At 53.3% G+C, this 23,457-nt stretch overlaps 2 protein-coding genes and 1 non-coding gene across 3 annotated transcripts; 2 read left to right on the top strand and 1 right to left on the bottom strand.

Moving 5' to 3' along the window:
* Positions 1-7,316: 7,316 nt before the first annotated feature.
* Positions 7,317-7,389, bottom strand: TRNAE-UUC. The gene has a single exon. It is a non-coding gene; the product is annotated as a tRNA-Glu (tRNA).
* A 1,890-nt stretch (positions 7,390-9,279) lies between these two features.
* LOC118896316 (10 kDa heat shock protein, mitochondrial-like) lies at positions 9,280-9,588 on the top strand. Its single transcript, XM_036854093.1, is given in 1 exon segment — positions 9,280-9,588. A coding segment is annotated over 1 exon segment (309 nt).
* Positions 9,589-16,866: 7,278 nt separating this feature from the next.
* PTGES2 (prostaglandin E synthase 2) lies at positions 16,867-21,944 on the top strand. Its single transcript, XM_036856718.1, is given in 8 exon segments — positions 16,867-17,080; positions 17,083-17,276; positions 18,461-18,658; positions 19,343-19,401; positions 19,773-19,922; positions 20,191-20,391; positions 20,713-20,830; positions 21,297-21,944. Coding segments are annotated over 8 exon segments (1,116 nt in total). The 5' UTR covers positions 16,867-17,007; the 3' UTR covers positions 21,420-21,944.
* The last annotated feature ends 1,513 nt before the right edge of the window (positions 21,945-23,457 follow it).

Raw genomic sequence — 23,457 nt, 5'->3', positions numbered from 1 at the left:
GGGCTCCCTCCACTCTCTCTGTGCCCCTTCCCTTCATTCTGGTTGGCTCTGTATATGGTCGGTGGTCCCCGATCAGGACAAGCTGTCATCTCTGACTTTCAGGAGCCCCTGCTCAGCCCCAGCCCAGGGTGGGTATGTGTGGTGAGACCCCCTTCCCACATCCGAGGAACACAGACAATTGCTCACCCCGGCAGCCTATGTGCTGTGGCCTGGTTCTCAGAAGGGACAGGGAAGGGTGGGGCAGCTGAGAGTGAACATTTCTGACCAGGAAGAACGGAGTGTGGTGTGTGCCCTGAGCTCTTGGAGCCCAGATCCTGGCCCTCCCAGGGGCCGCACACCAGGCCAGAGGCTGAAGGAAGAGCTACTTCCTTGAGTCGGCCCCTCCCCTGTTCCATGCCTCAGACCTTAGCCAACCCCTAAAGGACTTGGTCCCTGCTGTGGGCCCAGGGGATGAGACCCCAAGCTGGGCACTAGAGCCCCACGCGTGGACACTTGGCAAAGCAGAGAGCAGGTGTTGCGGTCCCAGCGCCATGCTGGTGGGGGGCAGTGCGGGGCATGCATCTGTGCCGGGTGAGGGGCGCTGGGGGCTGGGGCCTGAAGGTGGGCTATCCACCCAGCTGCTCTGGACACCAAGTGCTTTGGGGCACAGGGAATGCAGGGACTTGGCCTTGTCTTTGAGAGGTCCTTGAGGCCATCTGCTGTCTCTGGCCACAGCCTTGGAGCCCAGTGCCCTGGGCCTGGGACCCCAGAAGTGTCCCTGCCATGGCTGATCCCAGCTTTGTACTTGGAGGGATGCAGTTTCCTCACTGGGAGCCTGGCCGTCCTTGGGAGGCAATGGTGGGTCCCAGGACCTGGGCAGTGTCTCCCAGATAGCTTACCACGAGGGCCAAGGCTGTCTGGATGCCTGATCTGCGGCTGAACGGAGGATCTGCTGGCCTCGCATGAGACTGACAGGGACCTCACTGGCTCTGCCTGCCTGCTGCTTGGGAATCAGCTTCCCCAGCCTAGGCTCTGGGGTGCCGAGCCCTGAGGGGAGGGGCTTTGGAGGGGTCCTGAGCTGGTGGGTAGGACACATCTTACTGAGGCAGAGAGGCCCCCACAGGACCTCTGCCCTCTCAGGCCCTGCCCTGCCGGCCTGTCCGGGTGATGAAAGCACAGGAAGTAGAGATGAGCAAAGCCTCTTCGGGGATGTTGCCACCAAAGGCTGTGCCCTCTGCAGGCGCCCGTGGCCACCCCCACCCCACCCCTTTCATCCCTGCTCGCAGCCCCAGGGCCTCTATCCCTGCTATTCTCTTTGACCTTAAAAGGTACCCTCGAGTCTGTGGTGACTCCTAGACGTCGGGGAAACTCATGGATGGAGGCTCAAAGAATTTTAAGTAAGAGAGGGACAGTACCCTGGATCACCAAGGAGCCACTGCAGGGAATATTCTAGATTCTACAAGTCAGGGTTGGGACTTCCCTGGTGGCACAGTGGTTAAGAATCCGCCTACCAAGGCAGGGGACACGGGTTCGAGCCCTGGTCCGGGAAGATCCCACATGCCGCGGAGCAACTAAGCCTGTGCGCCACAACTACTGAGCCTGCACTCTAGAGCCCGCGAGCCACAACTACTGAGCCCACGTACCACAACTACTGAAGCCGACGCATCTAGATCCCGTGCTCCGCAACAAGAGAAGCCACCGCAATGAGAAACCCGCGCACAGCAACAAAGAGTAGCCCCTGCTCGCTGCAACTAGAGAAAGCCTGTGCACAGCAACGAAGACCCAATGCAGCCAAAAAAAAAAAAAAAAAAAATCAGAGTTACTCTGAAAAACAAAAAGGAATGGGTCCTAAGAAAAACACTAACTGAATGAGATAGAAGGAGGAGTGGCCTGTTCTCTTCCGTGTTTTAAGATTTCCCATTGATGTTGATGAGCAATAAATATGAAGACCTGTTCACATTTTTGCTCACATTGAGCGATCTCAAAAAAAATAAAAAGTCAGGGTGAGGGAATTCCCTGGCGGTCCAGTGGTTAAGACTTGGCACTTTCACTGCTGTGGGCCCAGGTTCGATTCCTGGTCCGGGAAGTAAGATCCCGCAAGCCGCTCAGTGTGGCCAAAAATAATATAAAATAAAATAAAATAATAAAATTAAAATAAAATAAAATAAAATAAATTAAATAGTAAGATAAAATAAAAATAAAATAAAATAAAGTCAGGGTGGCCAGTGCTCCCCTGGTATGAATTGGGGAGGGGCGTTTGGGCCGGGTCTGCAGCATGTGAAAACCAGGGCCAGGTGCAGGAGGGGAGACGGCCCAGATGCCCAGCTCAGGGGCCCCTGTTGGAGCCCTGATGCCTCCGGGTGCTTGCAAATCTCTGTCCACCCCACACACACACTCCGTCAGTCTCCCCGTCTGTAAAGAGCGCTGCGGGCAGAACCTGCGAGGCCATGCAGCTGGTGCACACACGGGGGGGTCTCTACAGGAAGTCACCTCTGAGTTTCTGATCACACCCACGCAGGGCCCATTCTCTCTGTGCTGGCTCCAGGCCTGTCTCAGACCCACTGGCCTTGTCTATCTCTCTGTCCTTATCTCCGTGTGGTCTTGGCCTCAGCTGACACACCTGGTGACAGCCATCTCATCACCCCTTCCTCACCTGGCTGCCTTCTGCCTTCTCTCCTGGCCCAGCCCTGGAGATTGGCCTGGTCCAGGAGCCGAGAGAGGAGTGAAGGGGACGAGGCCTGTCCAGGGATTTGAGTCTCAGCAGTGTGCCGTGTCCCCGCCATACCTCGTGGGGGTCCAAGGATGGCCCTGGCCTTGGCTGGAGCAGAGGTCAGGCCAATCCCAGCCAACAAGAGGTGGGTTTGGGGCTGTGGGGAGCTGGGCGGCAGGGGATCAGCCGAGGGTGCTTGCTGCTGTCTGCCTTAGGAAGGGAAGGGTCCTGCAGGGTGGGCTGGGGATAAAGGTGAAAAGCTCTGCCCACCCTCTTCAGAGTCCAGCTGGGCTTCAGGGAAGGGTCAGCTCAACACGCACACCCACCTCGCACAAGCTGCAGAACTAGGTACTAGGAGGGTTGGGTGAGGACCGTGGTGTAGCCCTCCTGTTTAGACTTGGGCCGACTCCAAGGACAGGACCCTGGAGGCCTCCTCGTTCCTTGCCCAGCGCCCTCCCACTGGGCCTGGGCCCCCGGCCAAGGAAGGCACTCGCAGGTTCACACTGCCCAGAGCTGGGAGCAGTTCCTGGACTCCAGGGCTTCAGAAAGTTCTGCACTGCACTCGTGGCACCATGTGGGGCATCCCAGGTACTTGTTTGACTCCCCTTGGCCCCTCTCTTTGTTTCCACTGTGGCCCCTGGGCTGGTCTTACAGGCCACCCCTGCCGGCTTTCCCCACTGTCTCTCTAGGAGCTGCAGACGTCCTGAGTGAGGCCACAACAAGCCACAGGCTGCAACAAGCCACACAGGAGTCTTGGGGCCAGGCCCCTCTTCGGAGAAGCCAGGGCTGGACCTGCCAAGTCCTGCTCTGGGTCTCTTCAGCAACGGCAGGAACTTAAAAACCATCCACACGTGGCTCTCTGTGGCAAGAAGCCAGGAGAACTGTGGCTGCTCTGAATCTGTTCTGGCAGGTGCTCTCCCCCTCCACAGGCCCCAGAGGAGAAGCTCCCCAGGGACTTCAGTGGCCTGACCTCCCATGGAAGGACCCACGCCTCTTTCCTGGTCTAATCCAATCAGGAAGGCAGTCAAATGCTCTCTGACAGTTCTTGCATCTCAGGAATCCACTCTAACCCCCTGGACTTGTTTCTGGAAGCTTGGGAGCAGTGTTCAGCCCAGCCCGGGATGTTTGGGGCAAAAGCACCCCTCTCTCCCCTGCTTGAAGGGCTGAGCAGGAGGTCCCCGGGGCAGGGGCGACTAGGCTCCTGGGAGCAGCCTACAGGCAAGATGCCCCCAGGAGGCCAGTTGCGGCGACGGCAACTCTTGGAGTCCACAGATAGGCCCTCCTTGGCCACTGCGGGTCCAAACACCCAGAAGAAGGAAGCACTGTTCAGTGTGAGGTGCCTGCTCCTCCAGAGATTTGGTTTGAGTCTCAAGTTTCCAGAAGCAGCTTTCCAACCCCCATCGCTCAGCTGTCAGCCAGGGGTCACTTGAGGATCTCCTGCTTCCTGCCCTTTCCACCTACCAGAAAGCCTACCTGTGGCAAAGCTTAGAAAGGCAGCCGCGGACTTCCCTGGTGGCACAGTAGTTAAGAATCCTCCTGCCAATGCAGGGGACATGGGTTCGAGTCCTGGTCTGGGAAGATCCCACGTGCCACAGAGCAAGTAAGCCCCTGCGCCACAGCTACTGAGCCCGCGTGTCACAACTGCTGCAGCACACGTGCCTAGAGCCTGTGCTCCACAACAAGAGAAGCCACCGCAATGAGAAGCCCGCGCACCGCAACGAAGAGTAGCCCCCACTCGCTGCAACTAGAGAAAGCCCGCGCACAGCAACGTGACCCAACACGGCCAAAAATAAATAAATAAATAAGTTAATAAATAAATAATAAAGACAAAACAAAACAAAATTTTCTGTTGTTCATAAGCCATGTAGTTTATGGTATTCTGTTACAACAGCCCAAGGGGACTGACTCAGCCACCTGCCCACACTGCTGGGTCTCCCAGCCGTGGGCCACCTCTTCCCCACATCAGAGGTCTCCTGCCTAGACACACCCTGGGCCTTCTCTCCAGAGCATGCTTTCCTAACAGTGAATTTCATAGTTTTAGTATCTTCTTCAGTCTAGACAGGCTGAGAATTTCCCAAATCATCATATTTCTGTAACAAATGACCATTGCGAGTTCCCTGGTGGCCTAGAGGTTAGGATTCTGGGCTTTCACTGCTGCAGCCTGGGTTCAATCCCTGGTCGGGGAACTGAGATCCCACAAGCCACGCAGCACAGCCAAAAAACAAACAAACAAACAAACGACCATTTGTTGGCTTAAAATAACACATTCCAAAGGCCAGAAGTCCAAAATCAGAAATTCACTGTGCCGAGATCAAGGTGTGGGCAGGCCGCATGCCCTCTGGAGCCTCCAAGGGACCATTCCTTGCCTCTTCCAGCTTCTGGTGGCCCTGCCACTCCAGTCTCTGCTTATCTTCACAACACCTTCTCCTTTGTGCATAATCTTCCTCTGCCTCATCTTTTTATTTATTTACTTATTTGGCTGCGTTGTGTCTTGGTTGCTGCGCCCAGGCTTTCTCTAGTTGTGGTGAGCGGGGGCTACTCTTCACTGCGGTGTGCAGGCTTCTCGTTGCAGTGGCTTCTCTTGTTGCGGAGCATGGACTCTAGGCACGTGGGCTTCAGTAGTTGTGGCACGCAGGCTCAGTAGTTGTGGTGCATGGGCTTAGTGCTCCTCGGCATGTGGGATCTTCCCGGACCAGGGCTCGAACCTGTGTCCCCCTGCACTGGCAGGCGGATTCTTAACCACTGCGCCACCAGGGAAGTCCTTTGTTTTTTTTTTAATTTAAAAAACACTTTATTGCTAAAATATATACATATATATATAGATAGATAGATAGATACTAACCATCATCTGACTCTTCAGGAGGTCACAAACTTTTTGCTGGTGGAGGGTTTGAAATATTTTTGAAAATTACCAAAACATGACAGAGACATGAAGTAAGCAAATGCTATTGGAAAATGCCTGCAGACTTGCTTGATGCAGAGTTGCCAAAAGCCTTCAATTTGTAAAAAAAAAAAAAAAAGCACTATGCCTGTTATTACTTTTTAAGTGAGGCCTTCCCTCCTGCAGCCTATTTAAATTGCAGCCACACCTGCTCCCCACACAGCAAGCACTCTATCCCCTTTTCTTCGCAGCCGTTTTACTTGTTTACCGTCTGTCTTTGCGCAGAAGAAGGTAAACTCCAGGAGGTAGGGGATTTTTGTCTATATGGTTTTTAGCCGCTCTATCCACAGCCCTGTAACAGTGCCTGGCATAGTGCTGGCACTCAAAAACGGCTGTTGAATGAGTAGAGATACATACACCTGGGACCCTCTGGATGCTGCAGTCCTCAACATGGTGCTGCCTCCCAGTCATATTCTGTATTTTAAAAGCCTTGAACCTGCAATGGATGTTGCAGCCACTCTCTAGGAGGACTTTTGGGAGACTCTAGTCCTGTGCTACCTGGGCCATGACATCCTATAACATAATGATCCTCTACTTACATTAAAAATAAACAGTTATGGGAATTCCTTGGCGGTCCAGTGGTTAAGACACCACGCTTCCACTGCAGGGGGCACAGGTTCGATCCCCAGTTGGGGATCTAAGATCCTGCAGGCCACGCAGCACAGCCAAAAAAAAAAAAGGAAAAGAAAAAAAGAAAAAAAACAGTTACAAAAGAATTGGCGATGGTAGCATCCCTGAGTGCCTATTATACGTCAGATTCTGTGTTACACACAGCACAGTGCTAGTAAGAAGCTCATACAGAATTATAACTAGAAATAATGATTACAGTTCACATACAACTATAATAATCAAATCTATTCAGGGCAAAATCATGGAAGATCCACTTGAATGCTTCATTTTCTTGCGTGGAAAATGAGCAGCTCATGAGGTCAGTTGTGATTCATTTCTACTGTTAAACGCCTAAATCTCCCTTCTAGAGGTGGAGCTGGTCAGCAAAGTCCTTTGCTAAAAGGAATGGCAGCTGCCTACTCTCGCCAGAATAGACACCTGGTAGACAGTTACACCTTCGATGTCTAAATTGATGTTGTACAGCGTCCTCTGCAAGCAGAGGTCCCCCAGGTGGATGTGCTTGCCCTCTTCCTCCTCTGGATGTTCGCCACCATCCAGGAGGAGGTGGCCCTTCTGCTCTGATGCTCAGGGCACTGCAGCTGCCTCCCCTTCTCTTTCTTGCCCCTGGCAGTCCTCTTGTCTTTTTTCATTTTGGGGGTCAACTTGGGTGAGTTCTGGATACTGGAGTGGGAGGAGTCCCAGGCCAAGATGGCATTTTTCATCTCTATTGTGATGTGAGGGGCTGGCTGGTTCATTTGTTCTTTCTTTATTTCTTTCCTTCTTCCTTCCTTCTTTCTTCTTTCTCTTCCTTTCTTTCTTTCTTACTTTCTTTCTTTCTTTCTTTCTTTCTTTCTTTCTTTCTTTCTTTCTTTCTTTCTTTCTTTTCTTCTCTCTCTCTCTCTCTCTCTCTCTCTCTCTCTCTCTCCTTCCTCCCTCCCTCCCTCCCTTCCTTCCTCCCTTCCTTCCTTCCTTCTTCCCTCCCTTGCTTCCTCCCTCCCTCCTTCCCTCTTTTCTTTTTTCCTTCCTTTCTCTCTCTTTTTTTTTTTTTGGCCAGCCTCGAGGCTTGCAGTTTCTTAGTTCCCTGACCAGGGATTGAACCTGGGCCCACGGCAGTGAAAGCGCCGAGTCCTAACCACTGGACCACCAGGGAATTCCCTGGTTTTTTCTTTATCATGTGAACCTCTTCCATTAGAAACAAAGTCTGATAGGAGTTGTGAGAGAGGCGCAAAGATGAGACACTGGATCAAGATCAGGGAGACAAGCCTAGGGCGTCCACTCATGGAGCAAAATACATTAGGCTGTACAGTGAAAGGAAGCTGAAGAGCAAAGGTAGCTCATTGGCATAGCCCAGCCTCAGAGATCACAGGAGTGTGGGGACACCCTCAGGAGGGACAGGGGCCTCCTCAACTGGCCCAACACTCTACACTACCAGTTACATGCTAAACCTACTCTTTCCTTTTCCACCAGTCTAATGTAGACCAAAGGCTATACTGACCACAATAAACCTCAGCCCATGAGTTTGAACCCACTTCTGACACCTCCCTTAACCCAGTGATCTTTCTCTACAGGGCGCTCTCCCAGCTGGATTCCCATATGATTTTAAAAAATTTAAAAAAAATTTTGGCTGCACCACTAGGTATGTAGGATCTTAGTTCCCCGACCAGGGATGGAACCCACGCCCCCTGCATTGGAAGTGTGGAATCTTAACCACTGGACCACCAGGGAAGTCCACCCCCCTATATTTTTTTTAAACATTAGAAAATCTTTAGAGAAAAGATAACTTTTAGCGGTAGGACTCTGCTTAGTTACTGAGAACCCCTAACTATTTTAAAGTCTGCAGGTGCTATTAAGTGTAACATATAATCCCCTTGCCCAAGAGCAAGCCCTGACTCTTAAATCCTAAACTTCTAAGCTTGCTCTTTTTGTCCCTAAATTGCCACATTTCCTATCCATTCCTAATCCCCCATCTTCTTAGAAGTATCATGTTTGTAAATCTCCTAGATAATCTTCATTCCTGGTCAACCTTTAAAAAAAAGTTTAGTTTTTTTTTTTTTTTAATTAATGGAAGTTCTGTTTTGTTTTTTTTTTTTTAAAGATTTATTTTATTGATTGATTGATTGATTGATTGATTGCTATGTTGGGTCTTCGTTTCTGTGCGAGGGCTTTCTCTAGTTGCGGCAAGCGGGGCCACTCTTCATCGCGGTGCGGGGGCCTGTCACTATCGTGGCCTCTCTTGTTGCGGAGCACAGGCTCCAGACGCGCAGGCTCAGTAGTTGTGGCTCACGGGCCCAGTCGCTCCGCGGCATGTGGGATCTTCCCAGACCAGGGCTCGAACCCGTGTCCCCTGCATTAGCAGGCAGATTCTCAACCACTGCGCCACCAGGGAAGCCCCGTTTAGTTTTTTTTTAAGTTTAGTTTTCTGAAAAGAAAATTGATTTCACTTGTTCAGAGCCTTCCTGAAAGACTGGGCTAAGAAAACATCCCAAATATTCTGTCCACTTTCACAGAGTGAAACCATACACTGACAGATTTCCCATCATTTCTCTCTCCTAAAGAGTTACTAAAGGATCTTTTAGGCCTCCTGGACTATTAAAAGTACGCTAGTGCCTCTAGTTTGCACAGCTGCCCCCCACTGTCCCTTCCCACAGGCTCCCTGCAACCCCGCCCTCCTCCCAGGAGGATTTCGGCTTCAGGTCACTCTGCCAGGACATGCTGAGCCACACAAGGGCCTCACGACACTTGAATTTATATCTACTTGGATTTGCACCTGCCAGGACAACAGAATCTTAGCAGTACATAAACTATAAACCTCAGCTTTACCACAGGTCACTGACCATCAGAACACTACTCTTGGGAATTCCCTGGTGGTCCAGTGCTTAGGATTCCAAGCTTCCACTGCAGGGGGCACGGGTTCGATTCCTGATCGGGGAACTAAGATCCCGCAAGCCATGCGGCGCGGCCAAAACAAATAAAATAAATAAAACAATAAATAAAACAGTCTAGAAACCAAAACAGAGTACGAAGGGCGGCAACCCGAGTCATGGCAGGACAGGCATTTAGAAAGTTTCTTCCCCTCTTTGACTGAGTATTAGTTGAAAGAAGTGCAGCCGAAACTGTAACCAAAGGAGGCGTTATGCTTCCAGAAAAATCACAAGGAAAGGTATTGCAAGCAACGGTAGTAGCTGTTGGATCAGGCTCTAAAGGAAAGGGTGGAGAGATTCAACCAGTTAGTGTGAAAGTTGGAGATAAAGTTCTTCTCCCAGAATATGGAGGCACCAAACTAGTTCTAGACGACAAGGATTATTTCCTATTTAGAGATGGTGACATTCTTGGAAAATACATCGACTAAAATAAGTGACTATTGAAATGGCATCACGTGAAGCCGCCCATTCCCCCAGTGGCATCACGTGAAGCTGCCACTGAAGTTCTGAAATCTTTCATCATGTAAATAATTTCCGTGTTTCTTTTATAATAAAGTCATGATATCCAACTAATGATTAAAATAAACCAAAACCCACTACTCTCATTCACTGAAAGAATCAAATCAGAATGTATCTGTAGAGTGGAAGACGGGACTGCTCATATGGTTGCCAGATAAAGCGTCCAGTTGCACCGGACGCTTAATTAAATTTTGATTCTGGATAAACAATGAATAATCTTTTAGTGTAAGTATGTCCCATGCAGTTATTTAACTGGGTGTCCTGTGTTTTACTTGCTAAACCTGGCAACACTGTACTGGTGACCATCTTATCCAAAATATTATAAAGTGGCTTCTCACAGCCTTTCTACAAATAATTATTCTCCTAGAAGTGGAGACAGGGGGAGGAGGAGGAGGAGACTGCCAAGAGGAATTAGCTAGAATGTGACACGCTCTCATGGCCTCTGCCTCATCTTCTGAGCACACTCATGATGATATTTAGGGCCCACATGGATAATCTGAGGTGCTCTCATGTCACATCCCAATTTACTTATTTGATTAAAAAAATTTTTATTGTGATATTCACTTTATTGAGGTGGTCTGGAAAAATCCCAATTTATTTAAAAGGCAAAGAAGGAAGGAAAGATGGAAAGAAAGAAAAGGCTGATCATCAGGCTGAGAACATCTGTCTTCTACTATTCAAATATTGGTGAGTTGTAAAAATAATTTTATCCTTTTAGAAATTTGAAAACAGAATGCACTCTACTGTATTATGAATCAGGAATTAGGATATTGTCAGTCTTCAGGAAAGGAAAAAATCTGGGCCATACCAAGGAAAGAATAGCTTGTTTTGTTTGTTTTTGAAGAGAGTAACACATTTAATTTATACACCTTAAAAGTCAGGCATTAGGACATTAACTACTATATAAAATTTTTTCAAGTATTAATAAAGGAAACAATCTTTAACTGAATCACATCTGCAAAGACTTTTTTTTCCAAATACAGTTACATTTACATTTGCAGATGCCAGGAATTTGGACATGAATATCTTTGGGGGGGCATTTTCCCTCCTATCGTAGTCCCCTTGACCCATATAGACCTCTTTTCTCCACACCCCAGACCCCACCTGTCCTGCGCCATCCACACCCCAGACCTGCTCACAAAGAGACTTGGGTTCATCTCAGGAGGGGCCCCAGGCCCTGGCAGGCTGGTCTGTGTAGGCAGCTGCAGCCAGGCTGCTCAGAGGCCCTAGGCTCCCTGGCTGAGGAGCACCAGGGCTCAGCTCTGTCCAGGCAGGGTTCCTGGGTGCCCCGGCAGGTGCCACGGTCCTGTGGCTGGAGCGTGGAAGCCTTGCCCTTCTCCCACTGTCTGCTCTTCATCCTGCCTTCCAATGTTCCCCTTCCTGCATGGCTGAGGGTTCTCACAGGCTCCCAGTGCACACCAAGTGTTTCCTCCGAGTGTGTGCTGTATTAGGTGGGAGAGGCCCGTCCAGAGGGCCTTGCCGGTATTCCAGGGCCGCAGGGTCCCTCCCTTCCGTGATCAGAGCCCTCCCCTTTTTACCTCCTAATTATCCCCACTAGGAGCAGGGAGCTGCTTCCTCCAGCTCCTGCCCAGTGAGGCTATTTTGGAGACTCGCTGGGGAAGGTGGAGGGCTGACTTCTGGTCTTGGAGCTTGTGGATGGGAGTCAGACTACTGCCAAGAGAAGTCAAAAGGCGAGGGATGGGCAGGATCGGCCCCTGCTGGCGAGGAGAGAAGGGGAGGCTATCGGGAAGATAGGGCTGTTGCTCTGAAGGGTAGGCACGGAGGGGTGCCCAGTCTTCCTGTGGCCTGAGTGGACCCTGGGGAGTACACCTTGGGGAGGACTCATGTGAAAAGCAATCCTGGTGAACAGCAGTCTAGAAAGTCTGAAGGGCCCTCCCTCCACCAGACAACCAGATCTAGCGTGAAATAGACTCTCTTAACGCCCTGCTGGCTCAACAATAAACAAGGGACATGCATGGCTTTAAGGGGTGTGTTTTAGAATACTAGAAAACCTGCAAAGTCATGAGCAGGGTGTCCAAAATAAAAATTTATAAAAGAAACCACAGACACAAATTCAAAGAAAACAGAAGGAAGGAGAAAATGAGTTAAGAGAAGAAATTAATAAATTAGAAAGACACAATAGGAATATCAAAGCCAAAGTTGACTCTTGGAAAAGACTTATAATTTAGATAGAAATTTAGAAAAATTTCTCAAACACAGAAAGATATAAGGCACAGATAAACAGAAGTAAAAGAAGGATATAACTATAGATTCTATAGACATTAAAAGAATAGGTAAATGTTACCGGTAATGAAATGGGAAATTTCCCAGTAAATTGTAATTTACCCAAATGGATTCAATCTGAGCTGCCCTATAGCCACCACAGAAATCGAATCAATCATTAACAAATCTTCCCACAAATACAAGCAATATAAACTAAGCATGTTCAAAGTACACAATTTGACAAGTTTTTAAAAGTAAACTTTTAATTTTAAAATAGCTTTAGAGTTACAGAAAAATTGTGAAAAGAGTTCCCATATACCCTGTACCCAGTTTCCCGTATTATTAACATCTTATATTAGTTTGATACATTTGTTACAATTAACAAACCATCAATGATACTTTATTAACCAAAGTCCATGCTTTATTCAGACTTCCTTGGTTTGTACATAATGCCCTTTTTCCTGTTCCAAGATCCCACATTACATTTAGTTGTCATGTCTCTTTTTTTTTTTTTAACATCTTTATTGGAGTATAATTGCTTTACAATGGTGTGTTAGTTTCTGCTTCACAACAAAGTGAATCAGCTATGCATATACATACATTGTCATGTCTCTTTAGGTTTCTTTCGGCTTTGACAGTTTCTCAGATTTTCCTTGGTTTTGATGACCTTGACAGTCTGGAGAAGCACTGCTCGGGTATTGTGCAGAATGTCCCTCTCGGGATTTGTTGGGTGTTTTCCTCGTGGTTAGACTGGGATTATGGGTGTTGGGGGAGAAAGAGTGCAGAGGTCAAGTGCCATTTTTGCATCACATCCTATCAAGGGTACATACTATCAATATGACCGATCAGTGTTGATGTTGACCTTGGTCACCTGGCTGGGGGGTGACTGTCAGGTTTCTCCATTGCAGTTACCCTTCTTCCCCCTTCCCACACTGTCCTCTTGGGAAGAAAGTCACTCTGCACAGCCCACACCTAAGGAGGGGGGAATTTTGCTCCACCTCCTTGAGGGCAGGGTGTCTACAAAAAATTATTTGGAATTCTTCTCTACAAGAGATTTGTATCTTCTCTCCGCTTTACTTATTAATTCAATCATTTATTTATATCAGAATGGGCTCATGGATATTTATTGTATACTTTGGGTTATAATCCAATACTACTTTATTTTGTTGATCAAATTGTTCCAACTTTGGCCATTGGAGCTCCGAAGTCCTTTGTTTTATATATATAAATTTATTTATTTTTTATTTATTTTTATTTTATTTTTGGCTACATTGGGTCTTCATTGCTGTGCACAGGCTTTCTCTAGTTGCAGTGAGTGGGGGGGCTACTCTTCTTTGCAGTGCACGGGCTTCTCATCGCAGTGGCTTCTCCTGTTGCAGAGCACGGGCTCTAGGTGCACGGGCTTCAGCAGTTGTGGCTCGCAGGCTTCAGTAGTTGTGGCTCGTGGGCTTCAGTAGTTGTGGCTCGCGGGCTCTAGAGCACAGGCTCAGTAGTTGTGGCGCACGGGCTTAGTCGCTCAGTGGCATGTGGGATCTTCCTGGACCAGGGCTCGAACCTGTGCATCGGCAGGCAGATTCTTAACTACTATGCCACTAGGGAAGCCCTCTGAAGTCCTTTTGACATATCGCTTTCATTGTAGTTTTCGAGCAATTTGTTATGACGTATATAAATACCCATGGAACCACCACCACAATCAAGACAGTGAACATATTCATCACCCCCCCAAAAATCCCTCATGCCCCTTCCCGCCTGCTCCTCTTCATCACACACCCCCTACCCCACCCCCAGGCAACCCCCAGTCTGCTTTCTCATCATAAATTAGTTTGCATTTTCTAGTTGTATATAAGTGGAACCAAATAGTACATATGATTTATTGCCTGGCCTCTTTCATTCAGCACAATTATTTTGAGATTCATCTCTTCAGTAGGTTTTGGGTGAGATGAAGGGGCAGTGGGACATTTGGGTAGAACCCACTGCGGTGTTAGAGAGGAGTGAGTGCTGGGGTCAGGAGGAGTGGCAGAGCAGGGGCTGGGCAGTCGTGGAGGGTGAAGAGGTTGGCAGGACTCTTGGGTTCTCCCTTGACGATGGAGACAGGAGCAGAAAAGGAGAAAATGGTTAGGTGGGAAAGATAGCCAGTTGGGTGGTTATGCCAGGATGAGGGTGGGGTGCCTGGGGGACATCCCGGCTGACCCAGAGGCAGTTGTAAACCCAGGATAGGGCTGACCTGAAACCGTAGGCTGGGCATTCACAACACAGATGGTAACAGAAACCAGGGGAGGGAAGAGGTGGCCGAGGCCACATGTATGGGGCCTAGCAGGTCCAAGATTGAACCCTGAAGAACCCAATTCTTAAGAGGCAGGGCTGGGGCTTCCCTGGTAGCGCAGTGGTTAAGAATCTGCCTGCCAGTGCAGGGGACACGGGTTCGAGCCCTGGTCCAGGAAGATCTCACATGCCATGGAGCAACTAAGCCCGTGTGCCACACTACTGAGCCTGTGGTCTAGAGCCCACAAGCCACAACTACTGAAGCCCACGAGCCACAACTACTGAAGCCTGTGCACCTAGAGCCCATGCTCCTCAACAAGAGAAGCCACTGCAATGAGTAGCCTGCACACCACAAGGAGGAGTAGCCCCTGCTCGCCACAAGGAAGAGTAGCCCCTGCTCGCCACAACTAGAGAAAGCCCACATGCAGCAAAAATAAATAAATAAATACATTTATTAAAAAAAAAAAAAAGAGGCAGGGCCGCAGAAGAGAGGGTGAAGGAAAACAAGGAGGGTGGGGTCACGGACTCACAGAGGGACATGTGTCCAGCAGACTGGCCAGTAGGGTCAGATACCAATGGGAGGTCACAGAAGCTACAGCCTGGAATGGGGCTCCTGGGCTGGCAGGATCTGGGCTACGCCTGGACAGAGTCTCTGTCCTCTCTTCCATGTGAGAACCCTGGGTCTTGGCCACCTGTCCCCAGATGTCCCACAGCAACAGGGAACAGCACAGCTATCCCTAGGGTTTGCTCAGACTTGGGCCTAGGGATCCATCCAGCTCAGCCACAGACAGAAGGTCGCTGGCTGGAATGAGTTAAAGAAGAGGCCGTATAGGGACCCAGGGCAGTGAGCACTGGCTGGCAGACCAAGACACGTGGGCCTGCCCTTACGGCCTGCCCAATCTTGGCCAGGAAGACAAAGTGAGAATTTGCCAAGTATTTTGGTGGAGGATTGGGTTATTGGGTTTCCTTCCTGTATTTGGCAAAGATGGAGCAAGCTGCCAGGTGGGCAAAAAATAGGGGTCTCTAAAACAATGGCCTCACTAGCCTCCAGACTCTCTCCATTCATTTTCCCACTTAATCCTGACAGATCTCATTGCAGGAGACACTAACCATTATTCTTATTTTACAGATGGGGAAACTGAGGCTCCAGAAGGGGAGAAGGGAGCTGATGGTTCTCTCTCCTTCCCCCCCTACCCCCACCCCCTGCAGTGCTGTGTAGGCAACAGGCTGCTTTGTAAGCAAGTCACATTCGCCAGGGCTCAGGCCACACCAGCAAAGGTGCCTGGGGTTGCTGACTCAGCAGGGCGGCACGCCCACCCAGATAGCCCCTCCTGCCAAGCCAAGACGGTCACTCCCGGCCCCGGCCCCTTAGGAGTCTCCAGCTCCACAGGGGCTGAAAGAAGTGTCTAGAGCAAATCCCCAATCCCAAAGGGCGAGTGACCCTGAAGCGGCCTCAGTTTCCCCATCTGTAAAACGGGGCCTGTCGCCCACAGTTCTCGAAGGCTGCGGTTTCCAGGGACCCGCTCGCAGGTGCTCGTCCCAAACCCCCGGAGGGCGCTTGCTGCTCTGGAACCACCCTGGGGCGGGGGAATGGGAGGGCTCTGCGGTTCCTTCCCGGTCCCTATCCCGGCCCCGATTCCCCTTCCCAGGAGGTCACCTCCGAGGAAGCAAAAGTCGCCTCAGCATCCCCCCTGGGTCACGTGCTTCCCCGAAGCCCTCGTCCTCGCCTTCCGTGCCCGCCTCCACCGGCATGCCCAGGTCCCCGTTGGGGCCCGACATTGTGGGCTCGGGCGCCGCAAGGGCAGCGCGAAGATGGGACACAGCGATTGTAGCACAGAAAGCCGGCGCGGGGCGGAAGGTGGAGGCGGTGGATGGAACTCGGGACCAGCTGGGCTAAATGCCACAACTGAACGCGCCCGGGCCCCGCCCCGACCCGCTGTCAGACTCCGCCCCACGTCCCGCCCCACTCAGAGCCTGGTCCCTGTCTCGCGCCTCATCCCGGGAGCGGAGCTTTGTGCCCCACTGGCCTTCAGACTCCGCCTCGCCCCGCCCACAATCTGTCCAGCCTTCAGATCCCCGCCCACTCTTCGAGCTCCACCCTTCTCCCGGCCGCCGGAGGGGCCATCCCGGGGCTGACCGACGAGAAGCCTAGGTAGTTGGGCCTCGGGCCCTCAGTTTGGGCAAAGGAGCCCGACAGAGGGGCGGGAGAGTTTGGAATCCCCACGCCGCCCCATCTTGCCGCTGGGGACCTGCGGGTCGGCGACTCGGCGCCTTCGGGTGGGCGAAATAAATCTGAGACACGTGGTTTCTAAGGCCCCCTGTGTGTGTGGAAAATTTTATGGTTCGGGCCACAGAAGAAACGGTGCAGCGGTGCGGGAGGGCAGAAAAAGCCCGATTCGAGGACACCCACCTACTGTGGGTCGGGCTGGGCGGTTTCTGCGCCTCTCATGGACCCGATGCCGTGACGCTTTCCCTGATAGTCTGAAGGGTTCACTCTCTTTCGATTGGGTGCGTATTACGGATTACGCTGACGGCCACATGGCGAGCTACGTGGCCGAGTTCCTGCGTTCGTCTCCGGGTCACCACCGAGACCAGTTACATCCACACTTTAGAAGCCGGGGCATTTAGCAGACGTCCCCAGGTGTGTTTCTTCGGCTCTGACGGATGTGTGGAACTGGGCTCCGAGGACTCACGCCCAGTCCCACGAGAGCTGGCCCTCCCCACTCGGCATCACTGTCACTCCTGGCAACCTGCGGGGCGCCGGAGACCTGCTCCTTTAAGAGGAGCCTGAGCCTGGGCCATCTTTGTTTCTCGCGCCCTCCCGCTGCGCCGGCGGAGCAAACATGGCCCACGCTGTGCGGGCGCTGTGGCCCGGCGGGCGCGCTCTGACCTGGAGGCTGGGCGGTCGCCCCGCGCTGGGACCCCCGCGCAGAGCCGGGCCGGCTTAACCGGGGCGGCGGGAGGTCCGGGCCCCGCCGCCACCACCCGCAAGGGTTGCCCACGGCTCCTGGGGGCGGCGGCGCTGGCCCTGGGAGGAGCCCTGGGGCTGTACCACACTGCGCGGTGGCACCTGCGCGCCCAGAACCTCCGTGCCGACCTCTCAGCCGCGCAGGTAAGCCCGGGTCGGACCAAGCCTTGGGTAGGGGCGCTCGGGTCAGCGCCGAACTTCGGGACTTCTGGGAACCGGCGGTGTCAGGAATCGCCTCCTCCGTCCGCTCTTGACCTTGGACCAGTGACTTGGTTTTAAGCCCCCGAGCCCTCAGCGTCCTCATCTGTGAAATGGGGCGCTACTGATGCCTGCTGACTAGAATTCTCGTTGTTTCAAAGTCGTTTTTCTAACGTGTTTTAAGACTTTTTGATGGAAAGATTTGGAGATCACTGAAAAGGGAAAGCCTCTTGTACAGTGGATGGCTTTACAAACATTTTTATCGTGTCCCTCCCACTGTCTCCAAATCCCGAGGTTGTGTATTTATTAGTGCTATTATTAGTGTTTTTACGGAACTGATGACCCGTAGACTCCAGGCCCTGAGACACGGAGGAACAAGGGTATGTCCCCCAAGCTGGGTGGTGGCCCAGCTGCCCTTGCGATGCTTTGTACACAGCACCAGCACCCCCCCACACACACACCCACAGGCGCCCCCTTCCTGAACCCATGGGAACAGGAATGGTAGATGGGGAGTGGAATTCTGTGTCTCCCTGCCCGCCCACCTCCATGTCCCAGCCTCAGTCTCTCATCTCTGAACAATGGGGGAGCAGTAGTGCAGCTGTGGCTTTCAAACATGAATATGCTGCAAGCTCACGTGAGGCTCTCCTGCCCTATGCAGGCCAGTGGCCCAGATATAACGCTCCCCTCTTGTAGATTTGAGGTAGACCCCGCTCGGAAACGCTGGGCTCTGCCTCCACACCCCTTGAAGGGGTCGGGGTGGGCACTCCCAAGTTGAAACAGTTGCATCTGGGGGGGCACACCTGGCGCTGTCTGAAGTTCCCTTGGGACAGGAAGGAGAGGAGAGATGTCTGTCTAGCGTTGGACAGAGATGAAAAGATTCCTCCTACACAGAACAGACTTTCTACCTGGGGAGCGCACTGGATGGGCGCTTGGCTGTCCACTGCAGGAGCCTGCTCCCCACCTCCCTTCACCTCCCTTTCTCCCTGTCACCCACCCCCCATTCCTCCTGAAGTTCTCAGGTCATCCTAGAAAACTCTCCTGGGAAACTTTCGCTTGGGGGTGGGGCCTGGACCTGGGGGCAGGGCCTGGGCGCCAGGCCTCAGAAGCGCCCTCCTCTGCTCCTCATCCAGCTCTCCCTGTCCAGCCGCCTGCAGCTGACTCTGTACCAGTACAAAACGTGTCCCTTCTGCAGCAAGGTCCGCGCCTTCCTCGACTTCCACGCCCTGCCCTACCAGGTGGTGGAGGTGAACCCTGTGCGCAGGGCCGAGATCAAGTTCTCCTCCTACAGGAAGGTGCCCATCCTGTTGGCCCAGGAAGGAGACAGCTTGGTGAGCCTTGGGGAGCTCACCCCCTGCCCCATTGTCCAGGCTTGTCCTGGAATACCCCTGAGTTGGGCCCTGCTCTGCAGCCCTGGAAGGAACTTGGGCTCTCCGGGCCTCGGCTGAGGATTATGAACCCGTGAGTCTAAGGGAGACAGAGGACCACAGAGCTTAACAGCATGGGTTCTGAAGTCAGGGTGGTCTGGGTTCACGGTGGGGCTCTGTCACTCACTGGCTGTGTGACTTGGGGCCAGTCACTTAGCCCCTCTGGGTTTGCTTCATTAATCAGCAGAGAACCATACTCTCCAGGGTGTAGGGCTTGGCTCCTAGTACGTAGCTTCTGAGTCTTCCCGGCCCCTCAGTGCCCAGGAGGCCAAGCGGGTGAGTGGGCAGGGCTCAGATCCTGGGTCCTCCCCACATTCTCCTCCCCATTAGCCACACTTGGGTCTCCCTTACTCAGGACAGGCTTCCCTGAGGGCGGGGAGTGGGTCCTGGGGGAAGGGAAAGCTCAGTGGGCATCGATTTTAGGGGTGAACCTCCAGGGACAGACAAACAATGCCCAGGTTCCACCCGACCAGCTTCTGCAGAGTGCTTGGGTGTCAGGATTAAGAGCCCCTGGTGATCCTGCCACTGGCCAGTCAGCCAGTACCCCCCGCCCCCCACAATCTTGATCTAAACCATCCTCTTCTCCAGCAACAACTGAACGACTCCTCTGTCATCATCAGTGCCCTCAAGACCTACCTGGTGTCGGGGTAAGGAGCCCCTGAGGCCCAGGCTGGCACTGCATCTCATCCCGTCCCCTATCTCAGGGAGGCCTCCCCTAGGTTCCTGCATGGGAGTGGGGTGGGGCTGCTGCTTAGATTTCCAGAATGGGCCACGGGCATCACTCTGAGACTCCCCCTTCTTCCGCACATCTCCCTCTGTTGGGGAAGTGCTTCTGGTATCTGCCCCAAGTCCCTCTTGCTGCAGGACCTCCTGTGTCACCCACAAGAGGGTGGGAAAGCTTTTGTGGGTCAGTCCTGGGGCTGGATCAGGCTGGGGTAGATATTCATCCCGAGGAGGTGAGGGCTTAGTCTCCTGGAGGAAGAGGGAGTCAGGGTGAGGCTCTGGATATCTCCCAAAGGCAGCCCCTCGAAGACATCATCACCTACTATCCACCCATGAAGGCTGTGAACGACCAGGGCAAGGAGGTGACCGAATTCTGCAACAAGTACTGGCTCATGCTGGATGAGAAGGAGGCCCAGTGGATGTATGGTGGGAAGGAGGCCAGGACGTGAGTGGGGCCGGGGCCGGCCCTGGGGATGTGGGGAGGGGCTGGCCTTCCCCAGAGGGGACCAGGCTGAGTGAGATGCTGTGAGCGGGGAGCAGCATGGGAGACCACGAGGGCTGGGGCTGAGCCACGGGCGTGACTGCCTCTCCTTGAGGACCTCCTGCTCCCGTCCGTACGCTGGGCTGTCTAGATAGTGCATCTGCTCCCCCGCCTCCCAGGCCCTGGCTCAGGAAGCCCACCTGGGCCGCCTTCTGCCCCCCCTTGCCCGCAGGGAGGAGATGAGGTGGCGGCAGTGGGCAGACGACTGGCTGGTGCACCTCATCTCCCCCAATGTGTACCGCACGCCGACCGAAGCCTTGGCCTCCTTTGACTACATCGTCAAGGAGGGCAATTTCGGGACCGTGGAGGGCGCCATGGCCAAGTACATGGGCGCAGCTGCCATGTACCTCATCAGCAAGCGGCTCAAGAGCAGGTGATGGTGCACACGTGTGTGCGTGTGCGCGCATGTGCGCGTGCACCTGGGGGCCTGCCATCCCCAAGTCCCCAGCATTAGCCAAGCTGCGACTCAAACCCAGAACCCCTGATTGCCTCCCCCAACCCAGGGGAAGCAGGGCTGGCCTGGGAGTCCAGAGCTGGGTCCCTGCCTTGTACCTTCCTCTGTTTCCCTCTCCATGGTTGGGTCTCTTGTCCCGCTCCACCCCCCAAAATAGCCTTGGCCCCCGGGCCTTCTCGCTCTCCCCACCTGTGCCAGGGTTTGGAGTTCCCCTGATGGACTTCCCCCATTCCTACCCAGGCACCACCTCCAGGATGACGTGCGTGAGGATCTCTACGAGGCTGCCAACAAGTGGGTGGCAGCTGTGGGCAAAGACCGGCCCTTCATGGGGGGCCAGAAGCCGAACCTGGCTGATCTGGTGAGTGTGGTGGTGTCAGAGGGTGCACAGACCAGAGGGTCTGTCCTTGGGGTGGGGGAGGCCCAGGCAGGCAACACCTACGTCTCACAGCTCCTCCATCCCAGAGGCATTTGCCTCCACTGGTTGTCAAGGGCTTAAGGAAAACCAGTACTCCAGGCTTCTACCCAGCAAAATTCCTGGGACAGTGTCTTGTTGGCCTGACTTCAATGCCAATCTTTGAAGCAGTCCTACAGCCAGGGTAGAATATATTGATTGCAAGGCTCTGGTCTTGGAGCGAGTGGTGGGGTCCCCTCTTCCCGAATCCTGCAGCCAACCCACACACTTCATTCAAAGCCCTGTGTGCAAAATTGGCCCATTAGTGGGTCACGGGGCTCCCAGAAAGGGGAGGTGATGGGCCCAGGGCACACACCTGGCAGAGGGCGGGGCAGGTGTGGACACCCCCTCTGTACCCGCCCCCCCCCCCCAGGCAGTGTACGGTGTGCTGCGTGTGATGGAGGGTCTGGAGGCCTTCGACGACCTGATGCATCACACTCACATCCAGCCCTGGTACCTGCGGGTGGAGAAGGCCATCGCTGAGGCCCCCCAGTGAACTGAGCACCCCTGCCGGGAGGAGGGAGGGAACAGTGGAAGACACCGGCTGTGGGGGACCAGGGCCGCTGGGCTAGCACCTGCTGATGCTGTGATACAGTGCAGCAGGGGACAGGATCATTCGACCTCTTGCCCACCCCACCCTAACTGCCCCCTCGCTTCTAACACTGGACGTCTGCTGGAGCCCTGGGGCGCTGGGGGACAAAGCCCAGGCTCAGTTTCCATTCACAAATGTACCCCCACCCCCCCAGGGCATGGAAAGCTACCTCCCTCACCAGCTGGACCCCCTCCTGGGCCTCCCTGCTCTTTAGCCTTCTCGGGGGCTCTCAAGACTGCCCTGTCTGCGCCCCGTGGGTGGGAATCAGGTTGGGCTCCTGCCCTGGGCAAGGGAAGTGGGGACCGTCCGGTTTGGGGAGGCCCCATCCCTGGCTCCCCCTGGTTCCTGCTCTTCCCAGGTGTCCCCAGGACTGTGTGTCATGTTCACAATAAAGAAAAGGTTTGCTGCTCCCCGCATGGCGGCACCATAGTGGAGGTCCGCAGCCAGTAAATACCGTTTTTCCTGTGCTTACTAGGTGTCAGGCCTGGGTGAAAGGCTCAGTGGGCTTTGTGTCCCATAACCCCTGGGACACGGCCATGGGATGTGCAGCAGGGAGGTGCAGAGATGGCCCAGGGTGCAGGTCCAGTTCTGCTCCCCACTGACCGTGGGGCTCTGGGCAGGGGCACCCCTCTCGGCCCGAGTCTCCTCATCTGTCAAATGGGCACAATGATGGTCCCCACCTCAAGGGGAAGTTGTGAGGCCTTGATGACAGGATACAGGTCAAGTGTGCAGAAGGGTGCCTGGCTCAGCAGGGGCCGGGGTTGTTCCAGTCCTGCTCTGGAGACCAGGAGACGAGGGTCCAGAGGACACAGTGCCTTCCGGGGGCCCCTCTGGCAGCAGACAGCCACCCAGGGCTTCAGATCCCAGGCCTGGCACTTCATGGTGGGAGGGGGGGATGCTGGGACAGGGGTCTATAGAGAGAAGCGGCTCTGGGAACGAGGCAGGGCTGTGGGGTCCCTGTTCCCCTAGTTTCAGCAGATGAGGGGCACACTGGTCTGCCGAGGTGGCCCTGCAGAGGCCGGACAGGCAGCCAGTGAGCTGAATTCTACCTCCCGGGCCCTCCCTATTGTGCAGTGACTGGGCAACCCTCTCAGAGCCTCTCAGGAGAGTTTAAATTTTTTCTTTGTTAATTTTTTTTTTAAAAAATTATTTATTTTATCTATTTATTTTGGCTGCGTTGGGTCTTCGTTGCTGCGCGCAGGCTTTTCTCTAGTTGCGGCGAGCGGGGGCCACTCTTCGTTGTGATGTGCAGGCTTCTCATTGCGGTGGCTTCTCTTGTTGCGGAGCATGGGCTCTAGGCCCGCAGGCTTCAGTAGTTGTGGCATGCGGGCTCAGTAGTTGTGGCTTGCGGGCTGTAGAGCGCAGGATCAATAGTTGTGGCGTACGGGCTTAGTTGTTCCACGGCACGTGGGATCTTCCCGGATCAGGGCTCAAACCCGTGTCCCCTGCATTGGCAGGCGGATTCTTAACCACTGTGCCGCCAGGGAAACCCTGTTAATTTTTTTAAAACATAAAAACAATTCATGGTCTTTGGGGACTTCCCTGGCAGTCCAGTGGTTAAGACTCCGTGCTCCTAATGCAGGGGGCACGGGTTCGATCCCTGGTCGGGGAACTAAGATCTCACAAGTTGCACGGTGCGGCCAAAAAAAAGAAAAAAATTCATGGTCTTTGTATTAGCAAACATTCACATAAGGTAGAAGTGACAAACACTCTGGAGGCAGACAGTGTCATTTTGGGAGCAGTGGCCTCGGCTTCTGCGGGGCTGTCTGCCACCTGCTTGTTTTTGTTCCCATGGCGAGCATCTGTCCTTGTCACCGTGTCACACTGGCTGGGTCTTCATGGCTGCAGAGTGCTCCTTCCTCTGGGAGGAAGGAGAGAAGCTGAGGCCTGAGGCCACACCGGTCTGTGGGATGAGGAGCCGTGGAAGCTGCCTCCATGGGGC

Source organism: Balaenoptera musculus, chromosome 6, assembly GCF_009873245.2.
Source record: "Balaenoptera musculus isolate JJ_BM4_2016_0621 chromosome 6, mBalMus1.pri.v3, whole genome shotgun sequence".
NCBI classification, from domain to species: Eukaryota; Metazoa; Chordata; class Mammalia; order Artiodactyla; family Balaenopteridae; genus Balaenoptera; species Balaenoptera musculus.
This window is presented reverse-complemented; position numbering and strand designations above follow the sequence as displayed.